The 17,899-nt window shown below is 65.2% G+C and overlaps 1 protein-coding gene across 1 annotated transcript; it reads right to left on the bottom strand.

The window, feature by feature from the left end:
• Positions 1–621: 621 nt before the first annotated feature.
• On the bottom strand, positions 622–15,620 carry CRIP2 (cysteine rich protein 2). Its single transcript, XM_042785118.1, has 8 exons — positions 15,474–15,620; positions 5,572–5,666; positions 3,546–3,603; positions 2,925–3,065; positions 2,674–2,742; positions 2,155–2,249; positions 1,925–1,982; positions 622–1,830 (listed from the first exon to the last, which is right to left on the bottom strand). The coding sequence occupies exons 1-8, from the start codon at positions 15,514–15,516 to the stop codon at positions 1,763–1,765; spliced, it is 627 nt and encodes a 208-aa protein (XP_042641052.1). The 5' UTR covers positions 15,517–15,620; the 3' UTR covers positions 622–1,762.
• Between the last annotated feature and the right edge of the window lie 2,279 nt (positions 15,621–17,899).

Here is a 17,899-nt window from a genome sequence, read left to right as displayed (position 1 = left end):
CAGAACTGGTGTTTGCCTTGGCAGCCCCAGCCCTCGTGCTTTGCTTTCCAGACGCCGAGCTCCTAGGGGGAATATCTGGATGTCTAAAACTAGGCCTGGCAGCGGGGCTGGTATCTGGCTGGGGACATGGCAGCTCCCAGGGGTTGGGCAGGGGGGTGGCCCATGCCCCTGCACTGCATTCCAGCCCCACTGCCACCGGGCTGGGCTTATCCCACTGACAGCCCCGTGGCTGCTCAGCAAGCCCTGGCTGGGGGGAACAGCGTCACCTGCTACGTGACATCCCTCCCTTAGTTTTCCATCCTGCAAAGCTGGGGAGATTCCCATCCCATCCCGTCCCACCCAGTCCTGTCCCATCCCAGCTGCAGGGCCAGCACAGCCTCCTACAAGCCCATCCTGCTCAGAGCCCGGGGAGCAGCCGCGGCTTGTGCTGCACCAAGAGCAGCTCTGGCCTGGGCAGCTCAGGCTCAGCTGGGGCTAAGGCTGCTCTGCCCTGCCCCAGGAGGAGCCAAGCTGGGGCAGGACCATAGCGGCAGGGTCCCCGCACTGTCCCAGGACCAGAGGGATGCTGCGCGGCGCACACAGCTTCCCCCACCTCCTCCCAGAACTGAGCCACTCAACGCATCTCTCAAAACCTTTATTGTCAGCAAATAACAAAAGTCAGCCCCGCAGCAGCACAGGAAGCCTAGAGAGAGCAGGGTGCTGGCACCCCAGGGCTCACCGCCCCAGGGGGTCCCCTGCACCAGCCCCCTCCTTGGCCTCCTGGGCAGCAGTGGGGCTGGGAGTGCACGGGGGGGATGGGTGAGACTGGGGGGGCACATGTCATTCTCCAAAGCGAGGGGAACATTTACAACTGCTTATAAATAAACAACAACACTGAGAAACCTCTGGCTCTGGGAAGCAGGCGGGAGTCCCACTGCCGAGCCCCCAGCCCAATGCGCTCTGCCCTCCAAAGATGGGGGAGCAGCTCGCTCCCCCAGGGCTGTGGCCACCAGGTACCCCCCGCCCCCAGCACAGGCTCCTCCACCGTGGGGGGACCAGGCTGGGAGAGGGGGGACACACCACCAACCCAAACCAGCTGTCAGAGCCGGTTGGGCACCTGCCCGGGTGAACGTACGGGGATGCCCTAGGGGAGCAAGGATGGGGATGCAGTGTGATGCCAGACACTGCAACCCCGGCCCCGGGGAGAGCGAGAGCCAGGGCAGGAAGGGCCAGGAGAAGGGCAGCGCTGCCAGATGGGCCAGAGCCCTCAGGGGACCCACACCATCCCCAGCAGCTGGTGAGGAACAGGACTGGGTGCCCTGACCACCAGCCCCCAGTGCCGTGGGATGCCTGCCTGACTCTATCACCCACCGTGTGTGTGTGGGGGGAAAGCAGGGAGCACCCGCCCGTGGTGGGACTCCTGCCATCACCTTCCCCCCCACTCTCAGCCCCTTCGGGTGCCACCGTCCGTCCCCTGCACATGGTGACATCCCCACACCCGCCCCGCTGCCTCCCGCACTCGGGGGGGGCCGGTGGGGAGGGCTGGGGTGGGCAGAGCGCATTGGGAACTACCAGAGACACCTTCTACCTTTGCCTTTAAACACTGAAGCTTATATTAGAGACTATGATATATAACCTGGGGGAGGGCAAGGCCGTCCTGCCCGAAGTAGAGACAGCAGAGAGAGCACAGCTCCATGGCCAGCCTGGCGAAGGTCTGCTCCGGCCGTGAGCAGGTTAGTACGGGGGCACAGAGCAGGCAGGCGGGCGGGCAGGGGGACGCTGTCTAGGGCTGGTTCTTTGCCTCGGGGTCTTTGTCGTAGATGTAGCTTCCCACAGCTCCGGTGTTCACGCCTGCAATGTGGAGAGGGGGGTGGAGATGGGGGGAAGGTGAGGAGCTGGGCAGGAAGGTGGTATGCTCCGAGGAGATGTCCCCCCAGGCACTCACCCTTTGGCCCGAAGAGGATCCCGTAGCAGGGCTTGTGGCAGTACGGCTGTCCATCGTGCTGTGTGGGGCAGAGAGAGGAGAGAGTGTCACCCGGGGTGGGGGGGCCAGGGACATCGCCCTGGCTGGGCACCTCTCCTGCTCTGCTCATCCCTTGCAGACACCCCAGCACCCCCCCAGGCTGGGAGCCCTGCCCTGCCGTGCTTGCTTCCCCGGGGCTGGGACATCCTTACCTCGGCGTGGCCCCCCGGGGTCAGCGTCTTGCTGCAGCGCTCGCAGCGTAGGCAGGGACGGTGCCAGTCCTTCCCCAGCGAAGTCACCTTCTCAGCTAGAGGGGGGACAAGGAGGGAGGGTCACGCTGGCCCCCCTGAGCACACGCCGAGGGGGAGCGCACCCCGTGGGGACATCACCTCTGCGCACAAAATCCCAAGGCAACCCCACTCAACCCCAGCCTCCCACGTCTCTACTGCCCCACAGGTGACAGAGGGTGGCCGAGGACAGCTATTAAACCCACAGCACCCACCTGGGAGGTGACAGCAGGGGACACGATGCACATGAAGCCCTGCACCCTGGAGCTCCTCCAAGAGGACCCACCCCTGCCGGCTCCTCGGGGGGGCACATCCCTCTGTGCCCCCCAACACCATTTCTGAGCCAAATCCCACTCCCAGCCCCTTTGGACGCCCCAGGGGTCCTGTACAGAACCCCAGCACCACGGGGCCGTGCACACACCCGCTGCCCACTCACCACCTTACCAAAGTAGACTCTCTTGCCGCAGCGTGGACACATGTTGGGCTCCCCGGTGAAGGTGGTGACACTGGAGGCTGGAAGGAGAGAGGGCATGGGTGTGGGAAGCAGAGGGACATCTCAGCCAGGACACGTGGGTGCAGAGGACACCCCCCCTCCAGACACCCTGCACCCCACACCATCACCCAACGCGGTGGGCTCTGGACCGGCTGAACGCCACGGCGGAGGGCCGGGCTGCCCATCCTGCCCTGTCCCTCACCTTTGCTGGGTCCCTTGGGAGGTGCAGAGTTCACCTTCCTCTCCTCCACCTTCACCGGGTGCTCGATGGGTCCCGGAGCCGTCTGCCCCTCGATCTGTGGCTTCTCATAGATGTAGGACCCGGCCCCACCAATGTTCACCCCTGCAGTGGGGCAGAGAGAGGCTGTGATGGCCTGGGAATACTCGGGGTCTCCATCCTCCCCCCAGCCCCCTGTCCCACCTCACCCAGCCCCGCTGAGACACAGGGCCACTGCAGCACCACTGCATCTTGGCCCCGGCTTGCTTTCTCCTGACCCAGGCTTTCCCCAGCTACATCTGTGATAGGAGAGTGACACCACCTTCCGTTTGAATGGGAATTTGTTTTTTAAATATTAAAAAAAAAAAAAAGACAGCTGTCAGGATGAATCACTCCCTCCTTCCCTCTACCAGCTCTCCTCTCCCTCTGCACAAGGAGATGGCAGGGTTGGGATTGCAAAGTGCTGGCTTGATGCTCAGCCCCATGCTAGCCTGGCTCCTGGGGTGCTTTTGGGGCCACAGCTCGCTGCCAGTGGGGATGGGGGTACCTGGCCTCTCCTGCAGCCCTGAGCACGGCCGCACAGGCATGGGTGGAGCACGGACGTACCTTTAGGACCAAACAGCGTGGCGTAGCAGGGCTTGTGGCAGAAGGGTTTCCCATCGTGCTGGGGAGAGAGGGGAGTGTTAGGAAACCGAGCGGTGATTGCAGCTCCCTTGGGATCGCTTCCATCCCCACCGATGTTCAGAGACCACCGTGGCCGTGCCCACACCCCAAAACGCACCCACCGGACACCCTCAGCCTCCGGGTCTGCCAGCGACAGCCTAACCCAGCCTGAGCACTCGAGGGATGTGCCTCCATCGGACCCCCCAGCCACTCCACGCTCTCCGTATCGCTGGGGCCACCGGCATCCCGCGGCTGCTCAGCCGAGAGGCACCTCCGAGCCCCAACCCGGCCTGGCGAGGCATCGCTCTGCCCGTCACGCACCCTCTGCGCTGTCGGGCCATTCCTGGGTGCACAGAGCGCTGCGGCTTTCACTGAGCTTCGCCTCCCCACCCTTCGTCTCCCCCCTTGTCTTGGCCTGAGATCAGAGGCCTCGCGCGGGCACTGGTCCAGCGCAGCTGCTATCGGCCCCGCTATCGGCCAGGGGTGATTATCACAGGAAGGCATGAAGCGGGCGATAAGCCCTAGGACTCTCCACAGCTGTTTCTCACGGGCCAGCGGGAACGGAGTCCACGAGAAAAGCAAGAGTGTTTGTGGCTGGGGCAGGGGGCCAGCGAGGCTCCCACGCACGCCATCCAGCGTGGAAAACACACTGGGACCTCATCCTCGGGCACCAAACCACCCCATCGCCCGCTCGGCTCCACTGAGCATCTCAGCCTCGCTTCACGCCCCGTGCTCCTGCCCTCCATCCCCTCTGCTGCAGGGCAGGGACACCTTGCCCAAAATGGGCAGGGCGGCAGCTGAGCAGGAGCCACGTCCCTTCCCTCGCCCCCCCGAGTGGTGCCGTGCCGAAGGCGAGGGCTGGGGGCGGCGGGGGGAGCGGGCAGGCAGCGGGCTGGCAGCAGGCCACTGCGAGGTATCTCAAGGCATAAATATCAGTTGCGCTCGCAGTGTTACCGTGCCAGAGGGGAGGGTAAACATTTAGCTGGTCTCCCCGTGACACCTTTCCAGCCCAACTGAACACTCTGGCTTGAAAGGAGGGAGAAAAAGCAGAGAAGGGCCAAATCCTGCCATCGGCACAGTCGGTGGGGGCTTGGCTGCTGTCCCCCATGGGAGCAGAATCCGGCCTTATATGGAGAAGCAGCAAATCCCCTGGGCTTAACCCAGCCCGAAGCACAGATCCACCCGCGCAGCCCCATCCTCCCCATCAGGACCAGCCCCATTCCCCCCACAGGCTGGTGGCAACCAGCACGGCTGTCCCTGCCGCCCGCTCCCCAGCTGTGCTGGGTGCTAAAACCACGCTAAAGAGCTGGTGACACTCTGGCGTGACAGGCGCTGCGCAAAACCCAGGGCACCGGGTGTCACGCTGGGGCATTGCACCAGAAAAACACGGTTGCTCCCGGGCCTGAGCACCTCCCACTGCCAGCACAGCACCCTCGTGCACCCAAGTGCTGGGCGGCCGCGGTGGCACCGAGCTCCAGCGCAAGCCCCAGGGCACCGAAAGCATCAGTGCCAAGCTAGCATCTCCACGGCAACCCGCACATCCCCGGTTTTTGGTGTTTTCAACCACAAGCCGGCACAGGCTCTTGGCACCCACACGCCTTCAAAGTCAGCGTGATGCCCAAACAAGCCTGCCCGGTGCACGGAGCTGCTTCAAGTGCTTCCAGGGGTGCGTCGAGCCCTGCCACAGGCTCCCCGGGAGCCCACGCCGGGGTGGCACGGCTGGGGCACCGTGCGTGGTGCCGGCACCTCTCTGTGTCTTGCCCCGGCCTGCGCGCGAGAGCTCTCGAGCACCACAGGTTGCAGCAGCAACAGTATTTGAAGCCACACTGCACTCTCCTGGGCTTGCGTGCCGCAGGGAGAGCCCATCTGCATGGCATCAGGTACCTGCCCCGGCTCGACGGGTGCTGGAGAGCCCACCCCGGCACGGCAGCACAGCACCTCCCACCCCGTCTGCCCCAGCGGCTCTTACCTCGGCGTGCCCACCCGGGGTCAGGGTCTTGTTGCAGCGCTCGCACTTCAGGCAGAACTTGTGCCAGTCCTTGCCCAGGGAGGACACCTTCTCCGCTGCGGGGAACACGAGAGGGGGGTGAGCGACTGCCCCAGTACCTGCTAAATCCCCCGGGGAAGCCAGGCGCCGGGCACCCGGGGGGGGGGGGGGGGCGCTGCACATTGGCGTGCCATGCAGATCAGCCACGCTGCAGGGACGCAGCCCACAGGGTCCCCAGGGCCGCTCAGGCCATGGGCACGGGCCCCCCCCCCAGCCACTGACCCCCCCCAGCACCAGCTCTGCCATCGCACAGACGCCCTTTCCCACGCGCCAGTCCAGCAATGGCAGCGTTTTCCTTTCTACTCTCTGTGCCTATTTTTACCCGCCACGTTACCTGGAATGACCCCGCTCCCAGTTCAAATATTGGGTGTTACCATGCCCACCCCACTCATTTAATCATTACCCCCACACACACACCCAGCCTCTTGGGCTCCCCAGGGAGCCTCGGCCACAGTTCCAGCCCCCAGGACACCCGCCTGCCCCCGGCTGGGATGACAGGCAGCCTCCAGCATCACCAAGGATGGATGCTTGGCCCTGGAAAACATCTATTTCTTGGGTGTGCAGGTGCTCCCCCCTCACCCCCCTGCCCAAGAGCAGGCGTGACGTGCAGGCAGGTACGTGGGCACCATCCCTGCATTGCCCTGGAGCGCCACGAACCTGCAGAGCAACTCACCACCAGCACCAAAAACAGTTTCAAAGCATCAGTGGGCAAATTTAGGGAAGCAAAAATGCTTTGAGACCGGTTACACGAACGCACCTCCTCCAGCTGGCCCCGAGCTGTACGTCTCCAGGAGCACCTCCAGAGGTAGCACAGTCTGCCAGTCCTCATCCTGCATCCCCAGCCTCACACTGTCCCCCCCCTCCCTCCCAGCTCCTGGGGGGCCAGGCGCTGCCCTGTGCCCCCCACCGATTCCTGTTCACCCTCCCTCTCGCCTGCACATGTGCGGAGACAGCTGGAAAACAGTGTGATCCCGTTAAAGCCACCGTAAAACTAAATCAGAAGAGCCAAATAAAATATTTAACAAGCAAATAAAAGCGTAACCGGAGCCTGGCCCTGCTTTACAAGAAGACCTCCTCTGCGGTGGCGGGTTCCGCCCCCCAGGACCTCAGCAAATGTCACCTGTTTGCATCAGGTCAAGACGGGGGTCAAGAGCTCCCCAAGGGCAGGTCCTGGCTTCCAGAGCCACCCTCCTCCCAAGGCAAACAGCTGTGTCCGGGGCATGCCGCAGGGCCAAGACAACTGCCATCACCAGCCAAAAAACCAGCCCCGGAGCAAAGCAGGGTGGTGGGTGGCAAAGGCAGCACGAGGGGGCAGAGCTGGAGCCGTCGCACCAGGGTGCAGGGGAGAGCCCCGAGGCATCCCCAAGCAAGCAGGCGGAACGCAGGCTTGGGGGACCAGCATCAGCTGGAATCAGCTCCGAACCGACCTCCCAGTGATGCCACGCACGAGTCCAGGCTGTTGGGCCAGACCCCAGGCGGGAGCGGATGGCAGGGTGATGGGGTGCCCTGCCGCAGGCAGGGGTCTGTGCCTGCCTGCTCAAACCTGCCAGGACAAATCCCTGCTGCCCCGGGGCTCAGGAGGGCTCGTGCTTCCCCAGCCCCTCGCAGCGGGCAGCCCACGGGGAAGGGGCCAGGGCCTGACCCTGCCCTCCCCTTCCCCTGTGGCCACCCCTGGGGGCAGAGGACCAGCCCCCAGGGCACACAGCCCCCTCAAGCGCTCCCCAAAAGTGAGGGGGACACAGAGGTCTCAGCACCCTGCTGCCTTGGGGGTGTTGCTGGAGCCCTGCATACCCCCCCCCAGCCCTCCCCAGAAGGAGCGGGTGCCTCCCCGGGGCGACCAGGGAGGGAAATAGAGCGTGATGGGCTGAAAGCTGAGCCAGGGGCTTGGGGCCAAAGAGCCGCTGGGCTTTGTCACAGCGGATGCACAGCCAGGCCAGGCTGTGCTTCGGCTGCGTCACCCCCCGGCTCCCCCCCCGCTGCCCCGGCCCCGGGTACAAAGCAAGGAGGAAACTCCCGGCGGATGTTTTCCAGAGGCCATTGCAATTACAGCAGGCCATGGCCCACACCAGCTCCTTCCTGCCCCGACGAGAGGAGACGCTCCCCCAATGTTCCCCCCCGCACTGTAATATTTCAGGCAGCTCTAAATCCCTGCTGCTCCCTGATGAATGCACCCCCCCACCATGCAGAGCAAGAGCGACCTCGCTGACACCCGCAGCCCCTGGCAGGAGGTGGCCCGGTGCAGTGTCCCGCTCCCAGGGCAGGGGGACAGCCCAGGAACCGTGGGGGCTGCCCCTTGCCCATGGGTGGAAATGCCACGCAGAGGCTGATCAGGCATCCTCTGGCCGCAAACAAGGGCTCCCAGGGGCCGCGGCCGGGGCCGGCACAGCTTTCCAGGCAGCATTGTTCACGCTGAGCGGAGGAAGCAGCTTGGAGCCACCCCAGCCCATTTCCAGGGCAGCGGCGTCCCGCCCGGGGCCACGCTTGCCCCATAAATCACTGCGGAGGGAGAGCACCAGCGCCCAGATTTCCTGTCACCCGGCCACATCTGCTCCCCCGTCGCATCAGCTCCAGAGGAGAAGTCTCTGGCCACGTCCTCCCGCCGCGGCAGAGAGCCCCGGGGAGCCCCTGCTCTGCACCCCCCCCCGATTCTGGGAGGGCACCCCCACCATGAGCACTGCAAGAGCAGCCGGGGCAGAAGCGGTGCCTGGGAACCATCCAGCCCTGTGCAGGGAGTGCGGGATGGCGCAGGGCTCCGGCTTTGCTCGGCCAGACATCACACTGCACCCAGCCCCTGCCACCGAGCGCCGTGCCCCGCCGCGCTGGGAGGGGACCGGGCAGAGCCAGCGTCCCCCCTCAAACATAAACCGGCTGTGCAGCACCCTCCAGGAAGGGCAGAGTTAAGGGTACTCGGCTGCAGGAATTCGGCCTCTGCTAAACGTGCGTGACATGAGGTTTGCCTGTCCTGGGTTACCCTCCTCGCTGTGGGTGGGCACCAGGTGCCCATCGATAATTTCCAAGGGGAAATGCCCCCGCAGAGGAGAGGCGGAGGCAGGGCTGGGTACAAGGCCAGCTGCAGGACGTAGCCGCGGGGTGGATCTGCACCGCGCAGGGGGTTGCGGCCCATGCTGACGAGGGATGCAGCCAGAGCCAGGGAAAATCAGAGCCCAGGAGCCTGAAAGCACCCAAGGGGGCTGCCGAGGCAGCCTGCTCCCCGCGGCAGCCCCACCCCAGAGACAACGCGGCTCACCCCTTAATTACCCGCCGTGCCTGGGCAAGGCAGCTGGCACGGGCCAGAGGTGGGTGCATCTTTTTGGGGTGGGGAGGGAGCATCCCTCCTCCCAACCTCAGCGTCGGGGGCCGTGCCAAGCCGGCTCTGGGCCCTCGCACAGGTATTTCCACGGCCTGACGTCAGCGCTGCTTCCAGCCGGAGGCTTATTCAGCAAAAGCAACCATAGCTGCAGCCGCGTCTCTGCAAAGGGCTGGGCTGTGCCCCATCCATCCCACTGCAGCCCTGGGAGGACGCGGGGAAGGGCTGACAAAGCCCAATCAGGTGATAAAGATGGCAAATCCCCCCAGGGAGCCAGTGACAGGCATCTCTGGAGGAAAGGGATGCTGTGGGACCGACCGCAGATGCGCTTCAAAGCAGTCGCAGGCACAAAGGAGTGAATAAAAGGGATGAACACAGGGAAAGGAGCCTGGTAAATGGCTGGAAACAAAGCTGAGAGCCCAGGCAGCCGGCAGCTCGTCCCCTCCCCAGCTCCTCACAGTGTGGCCAGGAGCTGGAAAAGGCGGAGGGGCAGCTGGAGGATTTCCTGCCGTGCCGTGCCGGGTGGTGCCACCAGCCGTGGTGCCCCGTCGGTCCCCCGGGAAGGCTCTGCGCTGCCTTCCCACGTCCCCCACCCCATCCCCTCCTGCCCTCCCTGGGCATGGCCAGGCAGCTCCTCTCCCCCATCTCACAGCTGGTGCCGACGGTTACGCCGCACTGTGATTTTGTGGCCAAGATGTATATATTTAGCTCCCCCGCAGCAAGGCGAGGCAAGCCCTCCAGGCCTGAGCCGCTCGCTTGCTGGGCTCCCTCCAAGCGCACAACAAAGCCAGCTCAGAACCGCCTCGCCAGGGAGTGCAGCCGGGGTGGGGGAACGAGGAATACCCCAGGCAGGGGGTCCCACTTCCCAGGGCCTTGCTTCCAGCCGAGCAGGGAGGCAAGATCTTCCCCAAAACCCGAGCCCCCACGTAGGCGAGCCACTCGGGCACGAGCGAGGGTTGTTTGATTTCCAGCTGCAGCCCTAACGCACGGTGTGGCTCCCATCCACCCCGCCGCTCCCTCCCGACAAAACTTCACCTACTGCAGGCACTTTCCTGGCCGCGAGCCTTCAACCTCCCGCTCTGGTTCACGAGGCCAGGGGAGCCCTCCAGCAAGTCCCTCTCCATTTTCCACAGGGCTGCAGTACTTCACCAAGCAGAGCCCCCGTGGGACGCCTCCCCCCAGCCCCCAGGCCAGGTGGCCTGACCGTGGCTGCGCTGGGAGAGCATCACCAGTGCTTCTTGCCCGAGCTGAGCCCAAGAAACCAGCTGCTTCCTTGCTGCGGCGCAGACCCACAGGCGAGGCGTTGCAGGCAGGACACCCAGCCAGCCCGCAGCCCTCCTCTCGCCCTGCAGCACGGTGAGGGGCAGAGCGGCCAGCGGAGAGCCCTTTGGCGAGAGCCAAACCCCTCCCTGGGTAATCGCTGGTCCAAGAGCCGTGCTGCTCCTGTGCGCTGAGATGCCATCTCCGGCGGGCAGCGCTGGGAGGATGAGACAGTTTCCTGGCCCGTGGCGGCGAGGGCAGGACTCAGAGACGTGCTGGAGCAGCCAAGCCTGTCTCAGTGCCCCTCCGGCCCCACGGCTCCTCACCTCCCCACCCTCCCGGCTCCCCGCAGCCACGGGGCACAACCAGCTCCAAGCAAGTTTTGGCCCAGGGCTGTGGGCAACACAATTGTGAACAGAGATGGAGAGGGTGCTTGGCACCTCCCTGGGGGGCAGCAGCACCAGGGCTCCCCACCAGCAAGCGCACGGCAGGCTGGTGGGAGAGCTCTCCCCACCCACATGCCAGGACTTGCCCCCCACCATCATCGCCCCCCTGGTTGCTTCAAGGGCTCCCAGCCCACTGGCAGGAGTGATGGGTACCACCGCCCCCTCAGAGCCCAAAGCAGCACCCCAGCACACGCTCCAGGCTCCGTATTTGATTGCAACATCAGAGTGACAGATTTTCCATTACCTCTCGCTTGGGCGTTCCTGCTCAACCTTTCCTTTCCAGTCCCACCACCTCACCTCTCCCCATCCCCATGCTCCTGCCAGGGACAGTGCGGGAGGATGGAAACACAAGGAGCTCTGCCCGAGACCTGCCTGGGACCTGAGATACGGGTGCAGAGCTCCACAAACCAGGCACCAAATGGAGTCACTCAGGACCAGCCGGGCTTGCAGAGCGCTGCCTGCCAGCCCCAAGCCTCCAGCACCCACGGCCCCGGCAGCGGGCTGGCGGCACCGGGAGAGCAGGGCACCGGGGCTGGCCAGCACAAAACCCCAGCACAAGCCCTGTGGGCACATCCACGCAGACCCCTGTGTTCCACAGCAGCTGAGCCCCAGCTCCCTGCAAGGCAGGCAAACCGCCCATGGACGTACACACGAGATGTTGGTGCCGCACCGTGCGGGCGCCCCGGCAGCTCCAGCAAAGCGTGTGTGCTTCACAGCGTGCGGGAGCAAGGAGGCCGAGACCTCACACCGTCCCATCCCACCCTCCCACAGATAATTTTCTATAGCTCACTCTATTTTCCTGCAGGAAAAGTTAATGCTAATCAGCCGGTCCTTCAGCTCCCCACAGAGGCATTCCTCCCCCCCCCCCCCCCGGCAAGGCCCTGCGTGGGGAGCAGGGAACTGGTGCATCCTTAGTTACTGTTCTACGAGGTCCCCGCACGCCGCCCCGAGCCATCGGAGCAGGCAGTTATCCACAGAGCCCAGCCAGCCTTCGTGCTGGCAAGCCAGGGGCCGCGCCGATGCTACGCTGGCTGCACTTGGAGAGCTGCTTCCCCTTTGTGAGGGACAGTCGTAATCGAAATCAAGCCCGCCCGCCTCTCCTGCCCGGCCGCTGGCCGGCCACAGTCTCCCAACAGCCAGTGCCCAGAGCCAAGGACAGCGGTTACTTATTAATTGCAGAGCGGCTTCTGCAGCTTGAATTGCTGCTGGGCTGACCCACCGGCGCGGTGCTCGGCAGGGAGAGCACCCCACACCTCGCTGCACCCCGGGTCTTGCTGCACCCCTCTCCTCTGGCACGCCTGGGACGTCAGTGTGACGGTGGGGTCTGGCACCTGCCGCGGGCCCCCCCGAGCGTGCGAGGCTTGGATCCTCCTTGCTTCCCGGCTGGATGCGCCCATGTCCTTAATGCCCCCCCCCAGCTTTGCTGCTCCGGTTGCAGACACAGCCGGGACAAGCCCCGGGGCTACTGGGGGACTCCTACATGCTTTTAGGAGGCCCCTTCCCAAACAAACAGTGCAGCAGCCTCTCACGGGCCCTCCGACACCCCAGCACGTGCTGAGAGCTCCCCGAAAGCCGCCCGCCGGCAGGCCCCGCCGCGCGCGTGCTTGCCGCATCCCCCGGGGCTTTCTCCTGCCTCGCGCCTGGGATGGGAAAAACAGGAAACCTCCCGCCGCTGCCTCCGCGATCCCCCGCAGTTCCCTGGGAAAAGAGTTCGGGAGGCAGGAAGGCTTGGCCAGGGCTCCCGGAGACCCTGCAAAACTCATTTAAGGCTAGTGATGCAACAGGGTGCTGCGGGAACGTGCGGCTGCTTGGCTTCGGGTGACTCTGGTCCCTCTGGCGCTTCCTGCCTGAAGAGATAACGCAACCCCAACCCCAACCCCAACCCCAACCCCAACCCCAACCCCAACCCCAACCCCAACCCAACCTCAACCCCAACCCCAACCCCAACCCAACCCCAACCTGCCAGCGCGGGATGGGAACCAGCCCCGGCAGCCGCCCTCAGTGCTGCCTCGCCGGTTAAACATTCACTTCATCCCTCCAACCTCCCCAAAGCAGGAAAGTTAGCCCCAGCTGGTCCTGGAAACAATGTCACAGACCTCAGCCTGCTTTAGAAATAAAAATAGAAAAAAAAAGCCAGAAAACTATTTTTATATTTCCCTGTGCTTTTTAAAGGAAAAAAGCTCATTCTGTAGCTCAGGAAACGCCCACATCCTCCTGACTGCGCAGGGAGGAGCCCGTTGGATTTTTCCAGGGAGCATGAAGCAACAGGCAGGCTAGAAATGAGTTTTCCATCGGTACCCACGACTGTTGGCGCTGGTCAGCCGCTCAGGCACTGCGCGGAGCCGGGAACGGAACGCGGTGGCATTTCTCACACATGACCCACGGCTGCAATCCCAGGCATTCGAGAAGTTATAGTTGACAGCGTTCATTCAGCACAGGCGGGGAGCGCTCCCGAACAAGCGGGGCTTTATGAACCACCTCCCCGTCAAGCTTCGGGCCAGCCGAGGAATTCAGAAGCGTTCCCAAACCCCAGGCACAGCGTTCCCACCGCCTTCCCGCCCAACCACGCGGTCCGTCGGGAGGAAACCCCGGGAGCTGCGTCCCGGAAAGGCGGCTCAGAGGTTGCATCCAGTTCCTGTGCATTAAATAAACGGAGCCCGGTTTGTTCTGCCAGAGCCTGGGTGGCTCCTCGAGGAAAAGTTTGAGGCGTCAGCAAGGACACGCTCCTGCCTATCTTGGCTCCAGGCACAGAGAAGCTTTTGGCTCGCTCCCGTTTCAGCTCACCCCCTCCTCCCCGTCTCTCTTCGGGGCAGCGTGGTCCCTGCGAGGTGTGTGATGGGGGCTGCCACCCCTCCCCTGCTTCAGGGCACCTGCCTCCTCCTTGCCTGCAAGGCAAGGCGTCCCCCAGGGGGGCAGGAACGGGGAAGCCAAGGAGCAGCAGGGACCTGGACACAGACCACTACCCCTACAGAAACCCACCAGGGAGAGAGCGCCAGCACGAAGGTGGGGACATGGGGGACAGCACTGTCGTGTCCCCCCCTGCCAGACCACATTCCTGAGAGACCCACAAATCCCCCAGCACACGGGGAGAGAGAAAGAGCGTGGGCACTGCTGGCTGCTGGCACTTCACCTCCTGGTACAGCCTGGCCTCCTCCGGCAGCAAGGTGGGGGTCCCTGAGCCCAGCCCCAGCCCCCCCTGCACAGAGCAGGCTCGTCCCCGGGACAACTCTGACCCCGGGCCAGTGCCCAGCTGGCTGGCCGGACAGGCTATTTTCTGCTTAAAAAGGAAAAGATTCACACAGGGAAAGACATCCAAGGGGCCAAGCCCTTCCCACCCCCACACAAATAGATTTATTTAAAGGAGGAAGACAGCAAATTCCTATTTCTCCGTGTTTACTTGGAGATGGCCGGAAAGGAATGAAAGCACCAAAGCCTCAAACACTCAGGCACCATTAGGACCCCTTGGTTTTCCTCCACCAAACAAACACGCTGAGGCAGCAGAGGCTGGACCCTGGAGCACGGGAGGGAGACGGGCAGGGAGGGGGGGCGGGCAGGCAGTGCTGGGCAAGGCCAGCCAGCCCCCATGGCCAGCAGGTCCCAGGGGGCAGCTTGGGATGGAGTGCAGGGTCTGTCCCCAGAGCCACCCTGAGCCTGCACTGCGGCCCCGAGGGTGCCCACCCCGAGGGTGCCCACCCCGAGAGATGCCCACCCCGAGGGTGCCCACCCCAGGGCCAAGGGGGTCAGGTCACTCCCCGGGAGGCACAGGGGTGAAGCGGGCCGCGGCAGGCTGCTCGGGGAGCGGCGGCGAAACACCGAGGTAGGGGATCAGCCCTCGCTCCCACCTCCGCCCCCGGCATTTTCTGCAACCTGGGAGGCGGCGACACCCCGGGCTGCCCGACGGGAGACACCCCAACCCCGGTTCCCAGAGATCCTGACCAGCCACAACGCCAAGCAGAGCCCTCGGGGACCTGCAGGGACTCGTCGCTGCCCAAACCCAGCCCAGGCACGCCAAGGTGGACCACGGAGCCCAGACGCTGCCCTTTGAAAAAGTCCCGTAGGAACCCCAAAGCATTCATTAGCTCCCCGAGCCGGGAAGAGCCCGCAGAGGGCTGGGAGAGAGGCGAGATGGGGCGGGGTGAGCGGCACACCTGGAGCGAGGTTTGCAGGGAATGGGAACAAATTGGCTGGGAGAAGGTTTTGTTTGCACCTGCCACCGCCTGCTCCTCCGCACCGGGAGACCCCCCCCCCCGGCTCATAGGAGCCCCCTGCCCAGCACGCCGTCCGTGTCAGATGGGTTGGGTTCCCCTATGACCCAAGGACATTAACCCCCCCCTCCCCTCCCCAGCACCAAAGCAGGCTGTGGGCACGCACCCCAGCCCAGGCTCCTCACCCCCTGCTTCACCTCCTCAGCCCACGGAGCAGGAGGGGGTGCCCCAGACCCCATCACACTCCCTCCACCCACAGCCCACCTCCTTCCCCCGTGTCCCCTGCCCCAGGGTCAGCCGGCAGCATCCCCCGGCCCAGCCTGGGGTGGAGGGGGGGGGGGGGATCGGGGGGCAGAGCAGGGGGGTGACGGCCGCTGCGAGGGGGGCCCGGGGGGAGCCGCAGCCGCTGCCGGGCAGGTCTCCCAGGGCAGCGGGGCCCCGGGGATGATGTCCCGGGCTTGGGGACACAGCCCGGCGCCGGGCGGGAGAAGCGGAGCCGGAGATGCAGCGGGGACTTGGGGAAGGAGAGGGGGGGGGGATCCCGGGGACGCGCCCCGGCTCGGGGAAGGGGGATGAAGGGGCCGGGCCGGCGGGGGATGCGCTCACCGAAATACACGGTCTTGTCGCACTTGGGGCACTTGGATGCCATGGCGGGAGAGCGGAGCCGAGCCGTGCCGTGCCGTGCCGAGCCGTGCGCCCCGCTCCGCCCGGCCCCCGCCCACTGGCCCCGCCGCCGCCCCGGGGGGGGCCGGGGCGGGGCTGGGCGGAGCGGGGAGTCTGCCCAGTATGGCACGGCACGGCACGGCTCGGTATGGCACGGCTCGGCTCGGTATGGCACGGCTCGGCTCGGTATGGCACGGCTCGGCTCGGCAGGTGCACGGTGCCGGCCGGCGGGGTCCCCGCCCGGGGCTGCTGTTCCCCATCTCCGAAAGCCCAAAGGATGCAAGCGCTCACGCAACCCCTTTCCTGGGAAAAAGAGAAAAAGGAAAAAAATAAAAATATATAATAATAAAAAAAAATAATAAAGAAAAAGGTTGCAATTAAGCACTGCGAGCTGGGGGGTTTTAGCAGCTCCGTGCCCGGTCCCCTCCCAGCTCATGCCCAAGCAGTCCCGCATCCCTGTGGGCTGGCACCGACCCCCGGGGCCAGCAGGTCCCATGGCCACCGACCCCCAGCCCCAGAGCCCGGGTGAGAAGAGGAGCAAGTGCAACAGCCATCGTGCCTGCTCTTCTAGGGACAGCTAAGGGACACTTAGGCCCCACTTTTAGGGACAGGGGAGCACCTCGCGGGGGTCCTTTCAAACTCTGCACGCACGCACACAGGGCTGGCCAAGGAGATGGACTGTGCAGCTGCAGCGGGGCGCACGGCCGGGTGCCCTGGTCATTCGTGGTGGCAGACCCGTGTCTGAGGAAGCCCAGCACCAAAGGCACTGGCCGAGTGACCACCGGCTCATCCTGACAGCAGCAGCCGCCCGCAGAGAGCCCGGCCCCCCCGGAGCGCTCACGGCCACGGCCATGCAGGAGCTGGCTTGGTGGGCTGGCGGCACGACCGGAGGGGGTGGGCAGCAGCCCCCCGCCCCGGGAAGCATCGTGCCTGCGCTGGGTATTCTTAGACACATTTTTTCCAGATGGGGTAACTGAGAAACCCAGATTAAGTAGCCAGGACAACAGGCCTGATATGGGAGACCTTGGCGGGGGGACGAGGGCGAGAGGCTCTGGGGGAGCAGCGATAACAGTGATGGCCGGTGGGTGAGTGGAGGGAGGAAGACACATCTCCTGGCAGCCTTGCTAGCGCGGCACGGCACAGCAAGGCACGGCTCGGCACAGGCACGCCATGGCCCTGGGGTGTTGAGGGTGCTGGTCCTGGTGCCAGCCCCAGCAGAGGGGCTCCGGCATCTCCCATCCCAGCCGCAGGGTGAGCCCCGGCACCCTCAGCCCTTTCCCCCCATGACCCCGCTCCGGCAGCGCAGCGCAGGCTGCCTTGCCACAGCGCCCAGCAGCACCCCCCCCCGCCCCGGTTCCCGGCGCCATTTTGCTCCGTTGCCATGGAAACGCCCATGTCAAAAATCCCTCCGGCTGCAAAGGGATGCTCGGGGAGCCGTGAAGCAATGCCGAGACGGGAGCGCCGGCTTCGCCCACTCCAAAACGTACCCCATGGTGGGGAGCAGGCCCCCGGCACCAGGGGAAGCCCCCCTGTGCTCGGATGGCCGGATCCTGCACCACAGGCCTGCAGCGGGTGCACGGGAGGGGGCTGTCCAGGGGAAGGGAGGGGGGCGGCAGGGCCCTTGGCTGGGGTGCTCCAGGGGCTGCACCCCTGCACCGCCACCCCGCAGGCTCAGGCCCGGCGTTGGTAAACAGGAAATCTGCTTCTCCCGAAAGCGAAGCTGTTGCATTATTCATCAGCCGGCAGCCCAGCTCTCCTCCGTCGCCATTGTCATCTAATTCCTCCTTTCTCTGGCTGGCAGCTGGCACGGCTGCCAAGCGCCCGCCCGGCCCCGGGCATGGGGACACCCCTGGGAAGGGAACCCAGGGCCCTGGCACGGGACGGGGTGACCCCAGCCCTGGGGCTGGACGGGACGGGGACGCTTGACAGCAAGTTTCTCCATCGGCCGCGCCACCCCGCTGGGTCGGGAGGACCCAGGCGTCCCCGTCACTCCGCGTCCAGCTGCTGTCACAACAATGTGGCCCTTTGTGGGGTCCCCGTGCAGGGGGCAGGTGCTGGTGGTGCCCCCGGGACGCCCCGGCCCCGCACGGAGTCCTGCGAGCCCCAGGATGGAGCCGGCGCGCCCAGGCCCCGGCCGGCAGCCACCCCCGGCGCCGGCAGCGCCAGGGCAAGGCAGGACCTGGGGATTTGTGGAGCTATTGATTTCTGGGAGGCCAGCTGCCTCCGCCGGCACAGCCCCACGGGTGCTCCTGTGGGTGCCTCTGCAGTGCCCCGTGTGTCTGTTGCCCCAAAGCACCCCGTGGCAGCAGGCAGGTGCCGGCACAGCATCAGTAGCATCATCGCTGCACCCGCAGCGGCTCCTCTCCCGT

The sequence above is a fragment of the Tyto alba genome, unplaced genomic scaffold (genome assembly GCF_018691265.1).
Source record: "Tyto alba isolate M040663 unplaced genomic scaffold, T.alba_DEE_v4.0 Super-Scaffold_1000006, whole genome shotgun sequence".
Lineage (NCBI taxonomy): Eukaryota > Metazoa > Chordata > Aves > Strigiformes > Tytonidae > Tyto > Tyto alba.
The sequence above is the reverse complement of the archived record's forward strand: the minus strand, read 5'-3'. Positions and strand labels throughout refer to the sequence as shown.